General features: G+C 54.3%; 11 protein-coding genes across 11 annotated transcripts; 3 read left to right on the forward strand and 8 right to left on the reverse strand.

Moving 5' to 3' along the window:
- Window positions 1-214: 214 nt before the first annotated feature.
- B0H18DRAFT_1113276 (maintenance of telomere capping protein 1) lies at window positions 215-1654 on the forward strand (the record flags this gene model as incomplete). Its single annotated transcript, XM_048032922.1, has 4 exons — window positions 215-764; window positions 817-974; window positions 1029-1160; window positions 1211-1654. The coding sequence occupies 4 exons, from the start codon at window positions 215-217 to the stop codon at window positions 1652-1654; spliced, it is 1284 nt and encodes a 427-aa protein (XP_047900524.1).
- Window positions 1655-1958: 304 nt separating this feature from the next.
- B0H18DRAFT_197704 (uncharacterized protein) lies at window positions 1959-3404 on the reverse strand. The gene is made up of 2 exons (XM_048037061.1): window positions 2233-3404; window positions 1959-2172 (listed from the first exon to the last, which is right to left on the reverse strand). The coding sequence occupies exons 1-2, from the start codon at window positions 3312-3314 to the stop codon at window positions 2154-2156; spliced, it is 1101 nt and encodes a 366-aa protein (XP_047900525.1). The 5' UTR covers window positions 3315-3404; the 3' UTR covers window positions 1959-2153.
- Window positions 3405-4407, reverse strand: B0H18DRAFT_197649 (uncharacterized protein). The gene has a single exon (XM_048037060.1). It carries the CDS (start codon window positions 4150-4152, stop codon window positions 3496-3498), a length of 657 nt encoding a protein of 218 aa, XP_047900526.1. The 5' UTR covers window positions 4153-4407; the 3' UTR covers window positions 3405-3495.
- On the reverse strand, window positions 4315-5785 carry B0H18DRAFT_970609 (uncharacterized protein). The gene is made up of 5 exons (XM_048043723.1): window positions 5641-5785; window positions 5197-5590; window positions 5111-5141; window positions 4913-4984; window positions 4315-4859 (listed from the first exon to the last, which is right to left on the reverse strand). Exons 1-5 carry the CDS (start codon window positions 5753-5755, stop codon window positions 4620-4622), a joined length of 852 nt encoding a protein of 283 aa, XP_047900527.1. The 5' UTR covers window positions 5756-5785; the 3' UTR covers window positions 4315-4619.
- A 48-nt stretch (window positions 5786-5833) lies between these two features.
- On the forward strand, window positions 5834-6825 carry B0H18DRAFT_197732 (breast carcinoma amplified sequence 2). Its single transcript, XM_048037062.1, has 4 exons — window positions 5834-6069; window positions 6128-6297; window positions 6348-6501; window positions 6553-6825. The coding sequence occupies exons 1-4, from the start codon at window positions 5896-5898 to the stop codon at window positions 6700-6702; spliced, it is 648 nt and encodes a 215-aa protein (XP_047900528.1). The 5' UTR covers window positions 5834-5895; the 3' UTR covers window positions 6703-6825.
- On the reverse strand, window positions 6796-8112 carry B0H18DRAFT_197746 (uncharacterized protein). The gene is made up of 8 exons (XM_048037063.1): window positions 7991-8112; window positions 7788-7937; window positions 7666-7728; window positions 7547-7606; window positions 7429-7490; window positions 7288-7376; window positions 7074-7232; window positions 6796-7015 (listed from the first exon to the last, which is right to left on the reverse strand). The coding sequence occupies exons 2-8, from the start codon at window positions 7880-7882 to the stop codon at window positions 6890-6892; spliced, it is 654 nt and encodes a 217-aa protein (XP_047900529.1). The 5' UTR covers window positions 7883-7937; window positions 7991-8112; the 3' UTR covers window positions 6796-6889.
- A 464-nt stretch (window positions 8113-8576) lies between these two features.
- On the reverse strand, window positions 8577-10435 carry B0H18DRAFT_970626 (biotin synthase). The gene is made up of 9 exons (XM_048043724.1): window positions 10057-10435; window positions 9982-10002; window positions 9655-9925; window positions 9540-9594; window positions 9341-9483; window positions 9213-9288; window positions 8980-9154; window positions 8758-8918; window positions 8577-8694 (listed from the first exon to the last, which is right to left on the reverse strand). Exons 1-8 carry the CDS (start codon window positions 10289-10291, stop codon window positions 8758-8760), a joined length of 1137 nt encoding a protein of 378 aa, XP_047900530.1. The 5' UTR covers window positions 10292-10435; the 3' UTR covers window positions 8577-8694.
- Window positions 10436-12055: 1620 nt separating this feature from the next.
- B0H18DRAFT_970634 (uncharacterized protein) lies at window positions 12056-12878 on the reverse strand. The gene is made up of 4 exons (XM_048043725.1): window positions 12833-12878; window positions 12492-12779; window positions 12344-12436; window positions 12056-12289 (listed from the first exon to the last, which is right to left on the reverse strand). Exons 1-3 carry the CDS (start codon window positions 12861-12863, stop codon window positions 12354-12356), a joined length of 402 nt encoding a protein of 133 aa, XP_047900531.1. The 5' UTR covers window positions 12864-12878; the 3' UTR covers window positions 12056-12289; window positions 12344-12353.
- Window positions 12879-13060: 182 nt separating this feature from the next.
- On the reverse strand, window positions 13061-14591 carry B0H18DRAFT_197963 (uncharacterized protein). Its single transcript, XM_048037064.1, has 3 exons — window positions 14062-14591; window positions 13494-13947; window positions 13061-13388 (listed from the first exon to the last, which is right to left on the reverse strand). The coding sequence occupies exons 1-2, from the start codon at window positions 14489-14491 to the stop codon at window positions 13505-13507; spliced, it is 873 nt and encodes a 290-aa protein (XP_047900532.1). The 5' UTR covers window positions 14492-14591; the 3' UTR covers window positions 13061-13388; window positions 13494-13504.
- A 1236-nt stretch (window positions 14592-15827) lies between these two features.
- Window positions 15828-16595, forward strand: B0H18DRAFT_970639 (40S ribosomal protein S27). Its single transcript, XM_048043726.1, has 4 exons — window positions 15828-15929; window positions 15990-16101; window positions 16161-16271; window positions 16328-16595. The coding sequence occupies exons 1-4, from the start codon at window positions 15927-15929 to the stop codon at window positions 16351-16353; spliced, it is 252 nt and encodes an 83-aa protein (XP_047900533.1). The 5' UTR covers window positions 15828-15926; the 3' UTR covers window positions 16354-16595.
- On the reverse strand, window positions 16580-19746 carry B0H18DRAFT_925784 (thioesterase-like superfamily-domain-containing protein). Its single transcript, XM_048041625.1, has 15 exons — window positions 19548-19746; window positions 19195-19491; window positions 18981-19141; window positions 18906-18924; window positions 18508-18857; window positions 17937-18110; window positions 17873-17881; window positions 17522-17821; window positions 17346-17471; window positions 17264-17295; window positions 17138-17207; window positions 17050-17081; window positions 16958-16994; window positions 16856-16903; window positions 16580-16806 (listed from the first exon to the last, which is right to left on the reverse strand). Exons 1-15 carry the CDS (start codon window positions 19660-19662, stop codon window positions 16696-16698), a joined length of 1881 nt encoding a protein of 626 aa, XP_047900534.1. The 5' UTR covers window positions 19663-19746; the 3' UTR covers window positions 16580-16695.
- Between the last annotated feature and the right edge of the window lie 59 nt (window positions 19747-19805).

The following is a 19805-nucleotide window of genomic DNA, read 5'->3' on the forward strand; positions in this document are numbered from 1 at the left end:
GCCGCCTTTCGAGATCGCGCCTGTAGTTGCAGTGAAGTTGCACAGTGCACACCGAAGGTCGCGCGACGCGCGTCTCCGAGTCGATCACGCCGCGACTGCTGGACAGTCTGGTCACGTTGACACCAAGTAGCGTACACCAGCTCGCCAGAGCAAGCATTCACAATCACCTCCTTAGACTGCCACTGCCAGTGCATATCTATCATCCAGTCGAACAATGGCTTCAAAGTCCAAGTCCAAGCAAGAAGAAGCTCTGCAGTTTCTCGACGATCTCGACTCCTTGGCGCCTCCAGGCGATGTCCCCGAGTCCACCCAAGGTTCTCACCCTCCTGGCGGTGAGGCCGAGGTATACGCATTCATAGACGAGATCACCCAGAAGAGCTCGGAGCCTCCTCGTATTTCGACGTCCCACATCGAGCGGCCCTTGTCGCGTGCAGGGACACCTGGGCCAACCGTCAGGAAGAGCACCGAGCGAGTTCGCGTAGGTGCGGCGACACCTCTGTTGCCGACGACCACCACCTCTGCTCCCAAAGCGGACGCTTCTGGCTCTCGTCTGGGTACTCCAGTCACTCCGAATGAAGGCGCTTACCAGGAGGCACAAGCTGCTGCTGGCGGTTGGGGTTGGGGGAGTGTATGGACGAGTGCCAGTGCTGCTATCCAGCAGGCTAAGACTGTTGTAGACGAACAAGTGAAGAAGAACGAGCAGGCTCGCAAGTGGAGTGAGGGGGTTCTAGAGTATGCAAAGAACGCCCAGCTCAACAAACTCGGTGCGTCCCTTCCGGCCACATAGCTCAGTCTTGACCCTGAACTCTGCTGTAGGTAACGACTTCAAGAGAGTCGGACTGTCCACCCTCACCGACATCCTCAATGTCGTCGCCCCGCCCATTTCGGAGCACGAAGTGATTCAGGTCTGGCTCAGTCACGATATGGCCGGTTATGACGGCGTCGAATCGCTTGTATACAGGGCGCTATCGAGGGTGGGTTGTTATTCAAGTGTGCCCTTGACACGATTGGTCTGAGTCTACCGTCAGATTATGGAGCAAGTAGAAGGTGGAGATCTCGTTGTCAACCGAGGCGATGAGTCTCGGCCCAAGGAATCCACAGATGGGAAGAGGGAGTTGAACGCCGTGGAAGGATTCGAAGCAGCCTTGAAGCTCGCCCAAGTAAGCTGAGAACGTTCCTGGGTGTTTCGAAAAGTTAATGAGGGTCCCAGGCCAATATTGATGAGATCATCAAGCGTAATGCGAAGCCCCTACAAACGCACCCAACATCGGCTCAAAATCCTACGACGTACTCCTACGTATACGTTCGCATACAGCCATACCTGACGACCTTCCCTCTTCCTCAACCGTCCGTTAACGCCGAGGTCGTCACCCCCGCAACACCCACTACACAGACGTCCTTGCAATTCCTCATTTACCTGTCAGATCCCACGCATCAGCTGAATCATTCCACGGTCACCCAAGCGGTTCCGGGCAATTGGCTCGACTTTTGGGACGAGTACGAATGGGTGGAAGATTTGGTCGTGGAGGCCATTCGAGTAGGCGTCGAGGTGATCGGTCAGGAGTACGTCGTCTCGCGAATGGGATGGAGCAATCCGACGGAGAGGGGACCTCAACAACCGGAACCAACTGTAGAAGAGACGACTGCCGCTTGAGTAGTGTTATGGCAGGATACATATTACGATTTGTGGATTGTATATCACTGCGTGCGCCAGGCTGTATGATACCAGGTGTTGGAAGTGTCTATGCGCCAACATGTAGTTAATCGTGGACTACGATGACCTTCGATATTGAGTATTGAGTCCTGGCATCACAGGTCGATTTGACATATATTCATCGCACCCGACCATGTGTGTATCGATACTATTTCACTAGCCTGAGGGTACAATGTAGTCGCTGAGAATCACAGTATCGAAAACGCTTGAACCGGCGACCACAAGACGAAACATACATTCTGCCAGCAGAGAGGTTTCAAATCCAGACAGCATTTGACGTCGAACAATTACTCACCTGACAGGTTCCTGAAATATAAGGGACCAATGGGAGGAGAACGTTGGGGTTTAACTCGGTCGGGTGGCAAAGACAGGTAACGCGGAACATTGGTAGCTTGATTGAGTACGGTGTCGCGATGTGCCCATAGGTCGGATATTGCGTCTAGCAGGCTTCGCCAATACTTTGCATCGTATGAGTACGGTCAAGATGAGATCTAACCGAAGTTCGAAACGTGGCTCACCTGCCAGATGTATCGCCAATGCCTCTCCATCTCTCCTCGTCTTCCCACAAGATCTCTTCGCGGCAGTCTCCGGAGTTGCGATGTCCTCCAGGTATGCTCAGCATAGTGCTTGCAGAAGCCAGGTCAGCCAAGAAATCAGCGTCGATGTCAGAGAATCTTATGCCGGTAGACCGCGAGTGCATGGATCCGCGCATAGACACGTCGACAGAGAGGACGTCCTCGACTTCCTCCGGTATAGCGAAAAGCTGCGCGCCTGGCATATGCACCGGCAGCGTAATGGGCGAAGACTCGCGTGCACGTTCGAAGCTCGTGCTTGTTGTCAGGAAGCCCGTTGAAGCATCGCCGTTCGCCCGGTTAGAGAAGTTGAGCTCAGCGCTGCCCGAGTCATAGTCTCCAATAGCTTCGTTCGACGCCATTGACAGTCCCAGTCCCAGTGCAGCGCTCACGGCGTTGACATCCAATCGGCCGTCTACAAGGAGGTCCTCGAGTTCCCAGCTAGGACAGACGGACACCACAGTCGAGCCAGGTCTTGAACTCTCCACGACAGGCAAGCTTGTGAAGGATTCGAGTATGAAGGAATTGCGCAACGGTGAGGGACCAAGCAGTGGGCTGCAGCTCCTGCGCTTCTGGAAGGGCTTAGGCTTTGCCGCCCGACGTCTTTCCGCTAACATTTCGATAGGCGACAAGGAGGTCGGCGGCGAGATAGTCCTGACCTCAGCTACGCCGTTTAGAAGACGAGTCGTTGGTGTCAGAGGCGCCAGCGCATACATGGCCGCATCATGTGCTTGTTGACGCGTCTTCAGGATCACGCCGTACGCCGGTGGTTGTGTAGTCGGTCGGTCTGCGGAGGACGTCTCTGACTCCCCGACTCGCACCCATTCCTCCGCAGAGACACTGCACGACCGTGGACGCGAAGAGCCTCGGTGAACGGGTGGCGGGACGGCAACAGAAGCACAGCCGTATACGGAGACAGAGACAGAGATGCCATCTATGCTGCCCGCGCTGATCTCGTTGTCAGGAGTGAGCTCCAACTCTGAAGATGATACTGGAGTGATCAGACGGAGTGCTGTGCGGGCAAACATTCATGTTAGGCCGTGGCGAATAGTAGAGGTGGCTTACTGGGTGAGTGGCAATTTGCATCAGCCTTGTGCGTGGTTGGTACGACGCCCGTAGCAGATGGTGGATGATCACCAGCACTCCTTGCCACGGTCGGGTCCTTCGAGTCGAGAGCCATCGCTAATAGGACGGGTTCCATAACCTGCATCAACGAGGGAGACTGCAGCTGGAGCGAGCCCATCCCACATCGAGACGGCAAATAGACAGGGGAAGGTACAGCAGGCAAGGGTGTCGCAGTAGTAACACATGGAAGGGAGGATGGATGTTCGCTTGCGCAGCTGTGGATATCTGCGTGACCACCATCTTCATGTGCGTTCCGAGAAGCAAAACACGCCTTGGCTGGCGTTGCCGCGCAGATGTGTTGGATCGGGAATTACGCGACGAACCGCCCAGAATGCGCGAGTATAAGACGGGAGACGGGGTGCAGGAAGGTGCGCCGCGGCGAAGGTACTGAACCAGGCCGGTGTTACTTGTACTGGGCTGAGCTCTCGTCTCCCAAGCTGGTGAGCCCAGGAAGCCTGTGAGAAAGGTTGTCTGTACGAGCTTCAGATGGAGTCGGACGGCTCCTACGCGCAGGCTGAGACTGGAGGAGGCACCAGAGCTGTGATCCGATGGGTGGATCAACTGAGTTCTTCTAAGCTTGAGATATCCAAGCTTGAGAGCGACCAATATCACGAGCGGCGAGAAGGCCAGCGGGAAGAGGTTCAGGGAAGACTCCACCGGAGGAGATGTCCCCACAGGTAGCGCAGAGATAGGAGAACAGAGACACAGCGCCAGGATACAACACAGTGCAACCAGAGCCATGATACATGTAGAGACAGTGGAAGCGCGAGTAAGCTAGGTCTGTGATGGCAGGTTTTACTTCTGGGGCACCTGGCGATAGAAGACCCTCCGACAAACAGAGCTCCGAACTAAACGCGGTCGCTCCCTTGCAGGATAACCCGTTGGCGCACCTGTGGTTTCGTTTTCCACAAAGAGCCTGATAGACCGTGCGGGGTAGAGAGCGGAGACCTGGCACAGGGGATCAAATACAAGGGGCTGTAGCCTGCAGCTGCAGGAGAACTGTTCTACATAAGTGAACGCGCGACCATGAACCTCAACCACCAACGAGATCACGTGAACACCTGCACCTCCGTTGCGTCAACGACCACTTTTGCGCAGATGCAAGTCATGCAAAGCTGCGCTGTCGTCCAAAGCGGAAATGGCTCGTCACAGTAAACATTCTCAACATCGTGCTCACGGAGAGAATGACATTATACCGGTCCAATCTACTATTTCTTCTGAGGCTCCTCAGCAGGAGGCGGTGGGACGGGCTTCAACTCGTCCGGCCGTTTCGGAACAGTACCATCACCGACCTGCTCCCACGGCGACAGAGCATCGAAGTTTCTGCGCATCTGCATTAGTGGCGAAGACACGTCAAAGGAAGATGACGAACCGGAAGGCCTGCGTGAGTTGCAGGGGCTCATAAACACGCGTTTCTTCTCCTCGTCATAGCGAACCTCAGTGTAGCCCTAACATACCCCGTTAGCACATCACCCAGTGTATAAAGGCATACGGTTTCTACCGTGAGCGGGAAGTCCTTCCGAAGGGGATGTCCCTCAAACCCTATTGCGCGCTTCAATACGCGTACGACCAGCTAGATATGCTCATACGTACCATAGTCGGTAAGAAGACGACGCCTTGCGTGCACAACGCATGAGTGGGGGTGATCTCACCGACGAACGGACCGAACTTACAGATCAGGATGTCCCTCGAAGAATACACCGAACAAGTCCCAGACCTCTCGCTCGTACCTTGCTCATGTTGAGCATGGTGCTTCGAGTTATGCGCATGAAAGCATGAACGCACCAATCCGCACCACTAAAGACTGGCACCGCACTCGGAACAGGGTCTGTCTCGCCAGCGTAGGTCTTGACTCTGATCCGGCCGCCGTACTTGATGCTCAACAGATGGTAGACGACTTCAAACCGCTGGTCCCTCTCAGGATAATCGACGCCGCTGATGTCCATACATCCTTTGAACTGGCATTGTGAATGATCGCGGAGGAAAGTGAGGACAGGGATGACGCCAGCGGGAGGGATGTATAAAGTCAACTCGTCCTTGAAGACAGAGAACTGTTGGATGAATTTGGGCAGGCATTGAATGAGATATGACCCATAGGTGTGAAGCTTTTCCGTGGCCTCGGCATACTTGGTTATTGCAGGGTTGGGCGACGTTTGTTCTTGGAAGGGAGATTCGGAGGCTACAACCACATGAATGAGTTGGCAACGGCATGATCAGGGATAATCATACCTCTCACAGGCCTTGACGTGTGCACAGCACGAAGCTGTCGTGTCCCAGCTACCGCAGCCCGACGGGGCGCCGCGACTCGAAGTAGCCTGCTTGTAGCGGCTAGGCGGACAGACATGGTTGTCGAGGACGAACTCGGCACCTCGGGCGCTACCCGGATGTGCGCCGCCCGAGCGCTCGTATATAGTACTTGCAACTGTCCACCACCACTCGTGCTCGTCCGCTGCTCTGCGCTATAACGCGCAAAGACGGCAGAAAATGGCAAGCAACGAAGCCGATGGCTCTATGATCTTTGACTCTCTCCCATACTATGACAACGACCTGGAGCAATTCCCTGTCCTGAGAGAGAAAGTAGAGAAGGAACTGGCTCGCGAAGCTAAGCCGTCACAGGCGTTGCATCCCCGCGTTCCTCCACCTGTAAACCTCTTCACAGTCAGTGCGCACCGTTTCTTAAGTGATCTCCACACAACGTACTGACCACGCCTCGCAGAACCACCCGCTGCTTGAAGCTGAGCTCACTCGCATCGAGTCTCATCAGCCACTACTTCCACTAGATACTACGCGGCATCAGCTGCCAGGTCCCCATAACCCCGGGAATGAGGAGGAGTGGAGGTTCGCTTTGAAGAACGCACATGCACAACTTGAGTACCAACGACTCCGGTCAGTGTCCTTGGAGCCCAGTCTGCTACAATTGTCTAATCCCAACGTAGGCATACCAATCTAGCGCTTTTGCAGCAGTACGGCTCGAACTCGTGGCGCATACACAACTATCTCACGGACTTTACGGCGAATAACATCGAAAAGACGTTAGAAGAGTTAAAGAACCTGACTACCGAAGTCAACCGTGACCGGAAGAACACTCAGGTTTGTCACTGCCACTCCCGTGTCATGATTCTCGTTGACATTGTCAAACAGGCGCGAATAGGGACACAGCTCACGTCGTTAGAAACACGATGGACAGAGCTCATTTCCAATATCCTGCAGATCGAGATGGCCAATGTCGCTTTGGAGGCGGAGATTGACAGGCTGAACAAAACCGAGGCAGAGCTTGCAGCTGGTCTCTGATGACGGCCCTCCCAAAATGTATATTTTAGTTGGTGTGTAGTATGTTAGCTATAACGATATGCGATGTAATGTGCCATACTGTCGTGTCGAGCCGCAGCGTTCTATTATTGTCACTCAGCTTTGTTTATCTAGGCTGGTGGCCCAGTGCGCAGTATCACATCGCGGTCCAAACATTAGCCATGATAGTCTATGTGAAGGCACTCGCGAAGGCAACCGGAGGGAGGGCGCAGGGCCATGCTCCTGTCTCTATGATCTCCTCCCATATGTGTTCGCATGAGCGAAAGAGGTCCAGCGTGGCCCTTGCGTTCTCAACCTGCCCCATGTTGTGTTCATTACGGCCCGGACGAAAGTACCATGTAGGTTCGGCTTACCGGGATCTCCCCATGTAAACTGATGTGTCTCCCCATGAATCGGTGCACGAGCGTCATCAACGGGAGCATGGCATTCGGTCTTGATCTGAGGCTGCGGCGGAAGGGCATAAAGAGGGCAATATCTCGCGTATCTATTGTGGAATGAGACAAACCCAATACCTGTAAGCATGTTACACCTGTGTCCGTTGACCAGCTACAGTGGTAACCATCTTACCGAAAGGGTTTGCCATAGAGCGTAGCCTATGATAATTTTGTCCCGGATCAGCATGGCGACCTGTCTTTGCACCTCGATGAATGTCGGTGCTGCATGCAATTTATGAGTAGTGAGTCTTAACCACCACGAAAGTACGAATACCTGATGCGAGTGCAGCCTGTTGGAGCCCTGTCTCAGCTGTCCTGTAGTCACTGACAGGTTGTCTGGCGATCATTGGTGAGCACGCAGACAGGGGCAATTAATGGGTACGACAACGCACGTAGGTCGAACAAGTGAATCTAGAAGAATGTTTCCGCGGTAATCCACGACGCTGACACGCCTAGTAACATGCGCTATGAGTAGTGAAGGAGATCACCGACGCGAACGTGAACCACTGACGCGACCATGGGGAGTCTTGAAACAATGCCGTAGTATACAAGCTGAGCATCGACAGCGACATACCTGTTCGCGTATCGTAGTTAAGGTTTTGGTGATACACGTATATGTGGCCCGGCACTTACTTCCCCGGAGGGTGAACCTTCGCAAGGCGACCTCGTGTCTGTGTTCTTGCTTGTATCGGTGCCGCTCGATGAGGCCCCGGCAGATGGCTGTCCATGCCATACGCAGAGAGTCGGGGCTGGTCAAACAAACAGCAATGGATGGGGGCTTAACTGAGTATCGCTACATCTCAGTCTTCCTTTCGCTTGGATCCGTTGAGACTCACAATTTGCAGCTTGAGGGGACTAGAGCGGCCAGCCTTCCGTTGTCCAAACTCGGTGCAAATGCGATACGCCGGCCACCGAGTGTCAAATGGGCCCACGCCATCACGCAGTCTCAATAGACGTCAGGCTGGCACCATTGTGAGGGTTCGGATTTCCTGACAGATCCATACCAGCTGTGGCATCTTTGCCCCTCGTATGTCGAAGGCGTCTTGACGTGCTTCGCGATGCGTGTAATCGACGGTCAGTGGTTTATTGCAGATGCCTGCGATGTCAGCGCTTCAGCAATGAACACACTTTGGGTGAGGTCTGCGTGGAATTTGATTAGTAGCCATTTGCCGGGCAAGGAGCAGTGAACACACTGATCAGGCGGTTATGGCGACAAGTTGGATTCACCGTGAGCTCAAACGTCTGTCACTATTGCCACGAATTCATCTAAGGAAGACTGATATATAAGTAAGACCATGTCTTCGGCTTCACTTCCAGGCTCAGAAGGTGACATGCCTACTTGGGGGATGTAGAATAGTCAGCGTGTTCCGCATGCCATCCAGTCCAGACGGTGGCAGCCACACGCAGAACAACGACAGAAGTCTTTCAGGATACATCACCGGCGGTATATTTTCAGCGGCGCACCGTCTACCTATCGCTACAGATCGAATTATACAAGGGGTCGCAATCAAATTTCCTGCGCCGACCGTGTCGCCAAGCTCTGCCATGGCGGTCCCAGCGACCGAGTCAGACGAGGCGCGCAAAGTCGTGGCATGGCCACTCACTAAATTGACTGGGCCTGCGTTACTGCCGACAGGTCGTCCACAAGCGCCCCGGAGTTGACTCTCGAAGTCTCCTTCCGTGCAACGCTGACCTGCTCGAAGCTGTGCATCCCTTCGAGGCCCCATCTCGCCATCATGGCTTTGTCTTCATCCCAAGGAGAGCCTGTGACATGAGATAGAGTCAGTCAGGACTGTCATGAAGGGGAACGGACCGGCGAACATACATGGTGTCGTGAGCATCTGCTCGCCGGTGAAGATGGCGTTAGCTCCGGCCATGAAGCACATCGCCTGCTTCGACTCGTCGAGAGTCTGGCGACCTGCAGCGAGTCTAATTATAGTCTGTGGCAACACTATCCTGGCAGTGGCAATCGTCCGGAGTAGCGTTTGGTAAGGGACAGACTATGAAGACGACACGGTGAGCGCCAATCACACCCATATACACAAATCGGTCACTTGCTTCGTTGTTCTCGAGCGGCGTGCCCTTTATTGGCACGAGAGCATTGACAGGGAATGACTCGGGGTGTTCTGGCATACTGAGACGGTCTCAGACAAAGTACTGTTGTTACTGAATCCACGCCCACGTACCTGGACACCTCCCAGATCAAACCAACTCTATCCTTGTCTGTCTCGCCGAGGCCAAGAATACCGCCGGAGCACACACTGATTCCTGCCTCGCGCACCGCCGAGATCGTGTCCAGACGCTCGTCATAGGAACGCGTGGTGATGACCTGGAGTCAACGACAGATGAGGTGCACTCAACCCCGCGGGCAGCCTGTGTGCGCACCTCGGGGTAGAACTCTCGCGACGTGTCAAGGTTGTGGTTATATGCTGTCAAGCCACTGGGCATCGTCCGTAATCAGGCAAAAAGCAGCGAGGTAGACAGAGCCGTAGAGACGCACGCTTCCTTCAACTGTTTCGCCTGCTCAGGGGACAGCATGCCCAACGTCGTGCATACCTCCATACCCATCCCCCGGACTTCTCGTACCATGTGCAGGATCTTCTCGAAACCACGCTTGCGACCGGCCAAGTCTCTCCACGCCGCGCCCATGCAGAACCGAGTGCTTCCGTTCTCTTTAGCCTTCCGGGCGGCTTCGAGCACGGGTTCGACGTCAACAAGACGAGATGCCTTCGTGTCCGTCTGATACCGGGACGACTGCGAGCAGTACGAGCCTGCAACAAGTGTCAATCTACCTCAGCTGTCGCTGCGGAGGAGATAAAATACTCGCAATCCTCCGAGCACCCACCCGCTGTCGCACGCTATGAACTTCTGCTAGGCGGATCAATACCGGGATGCGACGCACTTTTGATGTTCATGAGGGTACACAATTGAATCTTGCTCGGGTCATGGTGCTCTCGATGTACGGTTGCTGCTCTGAAAGTGAGATCCAGCAGCGGGCTGTCGTAAATCTTCTGGATCTCGAGCTTCGTCCAGTCATGGCGGACAGCAGAGGTGACGACACGCGCTTGAGGTGCATGGGTAGCAAGGCATCGCGCACGCAGCGCAGGAACGCGGAAAGAGTGGCGGACGTGAAGCATGGCGTGCAGCTGCGGCGAGCGGGACGTGCAGGCGTGGTTTATGGACGCGGGCTCTGGGGGCTAACACCGCAGGACGAGCACGGCTGGCGGAATTTGAGGGGCGATTTGCGACCGGGGTGGCCAGTCGGGTATGCTGGGGCACTGGGGACTCGAGCCGATCTCGATCTCTGATCATATCTCAAGTAATCCAATCTCACTCTGTCGTTCTGTCGTTGCTTGCCTGGCGCTTCGCCACCGACCTCCCAAACTTCTGCAGCCTGGGTAGCATGCATGCGGCACAGACATTGTCAATGTTGATATTTTTCAGGCGCTGTACGGCAACGTCACCTTAGGCGAGCTGGTCATAACCACCTTCCATACGAAGACATAGCTTGAACTTCGTACTTTGAGGGGAGGCTGCGATGAACTGGGTGTACTTAGGTGCACTGTCGACGCTATACTAGTCAGTCGCTGATTCTCGTCTGCATAGTTCTGTTGGTATGCCCTTCAAATCCAGGTGTCGTAACGCCCGAACATCGCGGCGTAGACGAGTCACCAGCAGCGTGAATGCTCCACTGGCATGTCACAGCGGTCCAGGCCCTCCCTGACCGCCTCTCTCACGAATTCCCCATGTCGGTGGTCAGGATTTTCGCAAAATGACGCTTGGTGTTTCGACTGACGACTCTGCATACAGCCTACTCCCACTACTGCTGATTCAAGAGAATACACAAGGGAGACTCGCTTTCGCGGCATCGGGTGAATAGTCCATAATGCACTGACAGTTCGTGTGTGTCCCGCCCGCCCATGGATATAATGTTTGAATCCAGAAGGTGGGCTTGCATGTCGACTACCTCGAAACGTGTACATATTCGTCTTGCCGTGGAGTACGGAAGGAATGGCTTGCACCTATCTCACCCCAGAAAAGCTACGTCACGAGCGGGGTGAGTCTTCGAATGCTTGCTCCACGGACGCGCACAACCTTGCTCACAAGTGCCACAGATAACTTACTTAGGGTGAGTTGCCCAGGCCGTAGGCGGGAAGGCGTTCCATGGGGAAGGTACAACTGTCCACATTTGTCCTACGCTCTCCCCTGCTGAATAATTCGATCACAGGTCGCCTTTGCGATTCTGATCAAGCCCTTTTCGAATTCTACACGACAGTTATAACGTGGCGAACAACATGACATCCCATGATCGCTATGTCGTCACATCCCACTATGAGCAGACGATAGCTTGCGTTTCTATCAGCTCCGGATCCTCAGAGCGGTAAATTGTGGCTCCGATGTTCTCTAAGCCCCACACAACGTAGCAGTGGAGTGGGCAGGTAATCTAGTGCCGTTTCAGCCTACCCCAGCTTTCGTATGCCCAAGACAAGGCAAGTGGATGGTCTTGCCGCTGTTATTCTTGGGCTCCAAATAAAATAAGCATAGGTCTCCGTATCGGATTCTGCAGACTGTGTCAACTGCGTCACAGAGCATCTAGGGGACAGTGGTCCTGCGGTCCTCCGCGGACATGTAGGTAAGTTATGAATGAATCGGTTGATCGGGGATGTCCAATGGCTGACATACTAATGCGCGACTTACCCTCCTTTAGGACTATCGCGGGCGAGTTGACGTTGATTCGCGAAGAACGTTTTAATGCACGTTGAAGATATTCAGTTACGGCGTGGCGAATGCGCAACGTTTCGGCGTGGCACCGATATCTACCCCATTCTCGTACGGACAACGTCACTGCACCACTCTTCGGGCGAGTACAGCGAAGACACTTCGTTTCGCTCGCATCGTGAGCTGACACGCGGCATGCATATATATAGGGCTGCCAGTGATAGAAATACAGTATGCGAGTCACGGCCTTTTATAAGTAAGGTCCATGAATATGCTTGTGTCCAGATATGATGATGGTATGAATATCTCGTACAGCCAGAACAAGGGAAAGACAATGACGCAGCAGACATCCGAGTTATGGCATCGTGATGCAAGGTATAGCCGTATTAAGCACGGCGGTTAAGGAAGCTCCTGCGCTGAATGCGTGTCAATTTCGGTACGAACAATTCATAGCGTGGTTCGCCGCTGACCTTCGTCGTCTCAGACGCTGCCCGCAGCGATAGCGCGGCCTTCATGATTTCCGCCACTGAAGGACCTTGAAGCGTAGTCGATTGACTGTATACCTGCGACAGCGTTCGTCATCCGGGGTCAAACACCGCGCGAGTAAATGAATCTGACCTTGGGATGATCGAGGTGACTTGTCCTTCGGCGGAGACGTTCGGCGGGAGGCATCTTTCGCCTTCTCACTGTTCATAGCCTGGCGGGCGACATCCCATTGCCGGGATGTATACTCAGCCAGTTCGCGCGAGTATCGTTGCTTCTGGGTCTCCACGGAGTGCGTGTCTCGATAGGTGGCTGTGGCGGTCATGGCGGGATGGAGAGTGCGCGGCGGCAGGCGAGAAGTAACGGTGGAACGGGAAAAAGCCCTTGCCAGAGGGATCGTGTCGGGGTAGACTATATAGTCGCCTGCGAATTGATGATGTTATGCTGCCTCCGCTCCGTTTCTCCAGGCGACATACTCCACGTCTGTCCACTGACGCCATGCTCCATATGCGGCAGGTTTTCAAGATCACAGTGCGGGGTTTCATCTCGTGGCGCGCGCGTCCCGCCACATCGGTGGGCCGCGGCGGCCGAATTGTCGGATGCCTCACTCCCAGGTACTGCAGTAATGAGGCATGTAATGCGCGTCGCAGAAAGGACTACTAGTTCTGTCTGTGCGAGGAAGTGTGTTCATCCTTCTTTTGATCAGCCATCATCACTCCTCGCAATTAATATTGATGAAGTTATCGTAGTCGATTCAGGATTTGCTCCCGCAGTAGTAGTAGTCCCAAACCAGCTTTGTTATGCATCGAACGACAGCGTACATAGATATGAATATACAAATGGACAACAATGCGACAATGCGAAGGAAAATGCGAGGCACCAGAATTACAAAGTCCCTATGCTACGTAGTGTTCGCGACACTAATGATATGTAAAGCTACAGTGAACCAGCCATGGAAACAGCGACTATTGACACAGATGACCGAGCATGCAAGTGCGCGATGGTAAGGTATATGTGGAATGCACGTTGATCGTCCTCGTTGTATCTTCATGATAGGCATTCTTGCAAGCGCGGGCTAGCCGCGTCGATGCGGTCGTGGAGAATGTCGAAAGGAGTGTGAGGACAATCGTTTTGGATGTCTGATGCGCTTACGCGCGGGAAGAGCGCCAGTTGGAGCTCCAGGCCTTCGTCCTGGGGGCAGCGGGCGCTGGCTTGGCCTGAGGAGCAGGGCGCCCCCCACCGAGCATGACACCGCCAGTCAAGACGGTGGTCTTGCCTCCGTCATAGTTCGTGACGTCCGTCTTGGACGTGTCAATGAAGACCCGCGCCTGCCTTGCCTTCTCGCGACGAGAGAGCGTGGCCTTGGACTTCTCCTGCTCCGGAGATAAAGACACGGTGGTGGCGGAGCTGAACGACGCAGCGCTGCCGTTGGAGAAGAAGGAGAAGCCCGAGCTGGAGCTGGAAGAGCTGGAGCGAGAGTGCATGGACGTGGCCGAACAGACGGAGTCAGGGGAGGACGTCTTGGAGCGAGCGGGGACGGGGACGTTGGGGAACTGCGTGAGGATCGGCGTCAACCAAGTAGGCTCTCGGACTTCGTCCGCGATCATAGCAAAGAGCTGCTCGTCTTCGTCTTCGTCTGTCTCGAGGAGCTGCTGCGCGAGCGTCTTGTTCGGAGACGGCGTGGAAATCGCAGCAGGCTGACGGCGCGCCTCGGCCTTGCCCTCCTTCACGAGGTCTTCGGACCAGACAGTGAAGTACTTGCTCACTTTGCCCGTTTCCCAGTTGCCGAAGCGAACTGAGATGCAGCCGGGGTCAATGAAGAGGTCGAACTCGATACCGCCGAGGAGGGCGATCCACTCCGTCCACTCCACCTTCGCGCTCTTGCAAGCGTTGTAGATGGAACGAGGAGGGACGGCGTGGGGAGAGAGCGTGAGGCAACGGCGACCGGACCCGCGGAGAGGCTCGGTAGGGACCCAAGAGGACGCGAACTGGGAGGTGAGGTTCGCCTCGAGTGCAAGCTGGAGCTTGATAATGGCCGTGGCGGAGTAACGTACGATTAGGGGGCGGGTAAGGTAAGCGATCGCCTGTGCGAGGGTGACGGAGAGGGTGCCAAACGTGGTGGTGGAAGCGGCCATGGCGATGAGAGACGTTGTATCAGGCGTTATGTGGTTAAAAGAAAGGCGGTAGTTGACGAGAGCGAGTGAAGGTGCGTTGCGAGGTGGATCGACCTGCGATGGGGTTGCGGTAGAGGCTCGCTGAAACTGAGACGTGAAGGGGTATGCGATAGAGTGGCTGATGAGGCGTGCAGATGGAGTCGTGTAGGGCGACGAGTGTCGATGGATGCGACAAGTTTAACGAAAGGTCTAGACCGGTGGGAAATCAGCTCGGGCACAAGGGGGCCCACAGGGGGCGATGCTCACCTAACAAGAGGCTGGTCTGGGACTAACGAGAGGAGGATGCAGTGGGAACCAAGTCCTGGGTTGGTGGAAGTAGGGCGACGGCGGGGCATTACTTATAATGAACGCGGGTCGGCTGGGGCGTCTAGGCAGAACAATGGCGACGATAGCGGCGGTGCGGGCGTAGCCAAGCGAGAACAAAAGACGGCCTTGTAACAAAAACGACTTGTGCACGCTTCCCAAACAGCTGCCTTATTCGGACACAATGACTGCCCGCTTCGCTGTTTCACCCCACGTGGCCTGTCTTGCTCGGCAACTGCCATTATGCTGTTCACGCCCCCTTCACACTCGTAATAGGCACACAGAAGCCATCTGGCCTCGTCTACGCCGTAGTCTCTCTGATGGGCTCAGCTCTCCATTATTATCCTCCATATCCGCCCACGTCTTCCGCCGTCCCGCTGCATGCGACACCGTATTGCCAAGGCGCGACTGAGCGATACTTCCGTGAAGGGCTTTGACAATGCGCGGCGCCACCCCCTTTGAGTCAACTTGTGGCATCTTGTCGATGCCGAAGTGGTTGTCTCGCAAATACGTACGTCCGCGCGTTTCGTCCGCGCTCAAACCAGTGAGTACCATTGTAGATGGATATATATATATATATATATATACATGACCGAGGCGCATTCGTATGTTTTGATTGCAGAGCGCATCGACAAGTAGGCAGCGCTGCAGCCCCAAACCGTCTCCTGCGGCATCCGCAAAAGGTTATTCACCGTATTGCCGGCGAGATGGTAGCGTTGAGTAGCCGCTTCTGTCAAGCTTCATGCCCTATTCACAACGGATGAGTCACTGCGAGTTATATACATATGTAGTTCTTACCCGTCGAGGGCGACTGAAGTAATACCGAGTGCTTGAGGCCGTCGTGAACGAGTAGAGAGCTTTGGACAAAGCAGAGAGGTCGTGTGCAACCTGATCGGAACCGATCTGAACCGCGTTAGTCACATCGAGTCGGTTCAGCCACCCTCGGAGAATTGGAACTCCGCTGAACTCAAGCCATGCCCTTGAACCTTATTAGAATCCCTCATCCACGCCCGGTCGACGACTCAGCGTCCCTCAAAACTTCGCCCTACTCGGTGCCGTCCCTTGTGTCCTTCCACTCGCTACATACTCAAAAATGGTGAGCACTGCTTCGCAGTCTGATAGCTAGCAGTCTGATTGTGATGCCCCGCAACGAAAGACTCTCGCCGTCGATCTCCTCAACCCCCTCCCCGAGACTGAGAAGAGGAGCCACAAGCTCAAGCGTCTTGTGCAGTCCCCTAACTCGTATTTCATGGACGTTAAGTGCCCTGGTGAGTGCAGTGCTATGATCATAACGCATCGCATCATGCTCATACCCTGCCTCTACTAGGCTGCTTTGCGATCACGACTGTCTTCTCGCATGCGCAAACCGTCGTTCTCTGCGGCGCATGCGCAAGTGTGCTCTGCCAGCCTACTGGTGGTAAGGCACGGCTGACGGAAGGTATGTACTTAACCAGTTGACTCATTTACGTATTGCCTGATCATATCCTTTTGCAGGGAGCTCGTACCGGAGGAAGAACTAAGTTGTCTTTCGCTTCCTTGTCACCTCTGTATCGCACTACCACGTAGCATCTGCGCCCACAGTATCGATATCATCATGCTTTCGTCACGCTTCGCTACACTCGACTCCGCGTCGTGTACTCTCACAGTAAAATCGCTTCCTCACTATGCTGCTGTGCGTGTGGGAGCCATGCGGGACGAAGGTTAAGTAACCAATATTCTAGTCATCCATGTCATGCGATGTATGATCCAAGCTCACTATGCACTTATATTCCGCTCCTGTATTAGATAAACTGTCCCTCGGTCACGTAAGCTACGGTCTAAGGTTGAACTGAACATGAGTGTGTTATCCATATGTTCCCGAGCTAGATCTTCGACTTGATATTGTGCGGTTGTTGTGCAGCACCGTCCCCTCTAGCGCGAACGACGCCTTCTTGAGAGGCGACTGCAATCAACGTTCCACTACGGCTGTACATCTGCGTGGATGTGTCAGTCTTCCAGTACTGTTTGACACCTATGACTCACTCTGCCATGCACAACTCCCCGACCGTTGCCAGCCCGTGGCGACTCGACCTGCAAAGGACGATGTCAGATTGCCGACGTCGTGTGAAGCGCGTAGACAAATACCACGTAGAGGATCCAATCACCACAGTCAAAAGAATTGCTGGTAGGCCAGATTGAATGAATACGACGTGTGTCAACACATGGCCGCGACTTACTCGTAAAACCACATGGTGTGATCCAAGGAGATCTGAATTAAAGTATTGAGTCTAGGTACCGGACCAGGACGGCCGCGGAACTAATCACCAGCATATTGAGTTGCTTGGGACCCTCAGTGTGTGAATTCAGACCCAGTGTACGTCGCACGACCCCGACGCTGTGCAGAAGATACCATCAGTGACAGTACAACACACCACGGAGTATGGGACTGACAATTGAGAATCTGATATATAGGCCAGGATACACTGCGACGTCTCAGCACACACTGACCACAGACACAACAATAGGACCTCACCTTCTGGAAAGGGGCGTCATACTTCGGGATATTCCTCGCCTTGAACCACCACATATAAACAGTAGCACCGTCAGACGCGTTGGTAATACCCGCTGTTTTGACTCCCATTGGGCTCTTCCTACGCTCCTGCAAGAAGCGCATGAGGAGAAGCACCTTTCAGTACACGAAAGTCATGCCTGTATGTATTCCTCCGCATACACTCTGAGCCTGGGGTCCAGATCTTTGCGAAGAAGCATGCGTTCGTAGTATTCTTGTACATCTTCGCAATTCTCCGGATTCGGTACGTTGGGAGGCATGGGCCATTGATGGACAGGCTGCCCACGCTCAGGCCTTTGGAACGAACAGAGCATCACGAATACGGTGCGGCCGCGCTGAACGGCACTGACCGTCCGTGTCACGTACGAGCGGCCATCACGTACTCGCACCACCTGGTAGATGATCGGAATGGCTGGCGACACGCCCAGCAGGAAATAGCACTAATGGCACGTTATGTCGAGGTCGTTTGTGAAGGACAAGATGGTACCTACGTGCAAAGACTTCAAGCTAACTGAGCCTCCTGCATGCACGTACTATAGGGGAGGCTCCACTCACATGCAGAGCGTAATCCGGAGACACACAGTTCGTAGCCGACACGAGGGCCTGCGAGATGACCTGTCCACCGTAGACTCCTCTAGAGCGAATCGGAAGCCATAGTGACTTGGAGCGGAAGAGGTTGGTGTCGAGCTGCTCTACCTCCAAGGAGGTGGATATCTGCTCGTGTTCCTCCTGTCGGTTGTTTACTTCGGCCATGGATGCAGAGTCCTAATGGTGAAAAGAGCAACGGCCACGACCAGCAACGACAGTGAGAATGACCCGCTTTTACATCCACTGTCGGTGGCATCCAGACGACCGGCGCGCCGGACTACGATGGCAGAATCAGACGCGCTGTGTCCAATATGCGGCTACGCCGGGTCAGTTTTCGTAGCCGGACGCAGCAGCCACCCCCGCACTCGGGATTGTCTCGGTGTGCTGTCCCATCCCCGAGGCGTTCGATATGATGTACACAAGCAGTAAGTATGCCAGCTGCAGTCTCACGAAGCGTAGTACATAGGGCGCCCCAAGTCCAATCCTCCTTGACGCGATTCATGGAATACATGGTGCTATCCCGTCAGAACTCCTCCACCTCAATCGTGAAGCCACACTCGTGACATACTTGCTGGCCGACACCGTCTGCACCTTTCTCGACCACTCCGAAAACATGTTTGTGCTCCTGGTCCTTTCGCTTCTGCCAAACTGTTTCCCGTGTCCGTCTCCGCAGCTCCTTCAATCCTTCTTCGAATTTCTTATTCTTCTTCTTCTTCTTCTCAGCCGTCCGCCGCTCCCACTCTGCATCCAGGGCTTCCGGCGATCCCCACTTCTTCCATGCGAATTCCTCTACCTGATACCTGAGGAACAGCATCATGTTTGCAAAGGTGGATTTGTGAGGATTGGCCTTGAGCAGATGCGGCATTAGCTCTTGATCTCGGAGTTCCGCTGTAACACTCGTGAGCAGGGAGTAGCAAGGCGCGCAAGTCGACTAACCATCGGTCAATAGGTAATCCTGGCACCATAGCGTGAGCATGGTGTGCGTTTGCCAATTGCCACTGGTCGGCTTACCTCTTTACATTCTGTCTTTGTCAGAAGGCTATACTTCTCTGGCTTCTCGTTCTTGCATCTATTGCACACGAGACAGCCAAAGACCTTCTTATACGTCTGGTCTATGTCGATCGACTGACATTCTACGCATTTCGGGTTGAGATTTGGATCAAGGAAGAGCGCTGGAAGAGCCTATCAGCACCACTAACACGTTCAACGGAACGATGAGACGTACGAGGTTCCAAATTCTGCATCGCTCTTTGCCTTTCGCGTTCCTTCTCCTTGGCCCGTAATTGCTCGTCAATCTCCTTCCCGTCCTCCACTAAGAATCCTCCTTTGGAATTGACCATCTTCGATAAGTCATACTCGAAGTATTTCCCTAGCCGCGAGTCGCGTCTGAGTTTCGTAGGCGGCTTAGGGGCTGTTGGTGATGTTGAATCCGCAGGGACGACACCCATGGTCCGCTTGCCCTGGCTGTTGGGTACGGAAGAAGGACCGGCCTCCAATTCACGCTCACGTTGCCTAGCCTTCGCTGATGAACAAGAGAATGAACTCCCGGAAAGACGGGATGGCTGTGGATGCTCGCACCTTTCAGTCTGTTAAGCTCTACCCGCTTCACTTGCTCTGGAGTAAGCTCCAGATTTCCGGGTGGCCGCGGAGGGGGAGTCGTGAGCCTGGATGCGTTTGTATTTCCTTGCTCCATAATGAGGTGAGTATGAATGGGTTCTAAGGCAAGACGGGAATCGCCGCTTTCTGTCGTGTACAATCTTCGTCGTTCGAGAGAGGCGTGGTTCCCGATTGGAATTAAGCGGGTCGATCTTTGTAAGCGCTGGCGCGGTCTGTGGC

The sequence above is a fragment of the Fomitopsis serialis genome (genome assembly GCF_022376445.1).
Source record: "Fomitopsis serialis strain Sig1Antser10 chromosome Unknown B0H18scaffold_2, whole genome shotgun sequence".
Lineage (NCBI taxonomy): Eukaryota > Fungi > Basidiomycota > Agaricomycetes > Polyporales > Fomitopsidaceae > Fomitopsis > Fomitopsis serialis.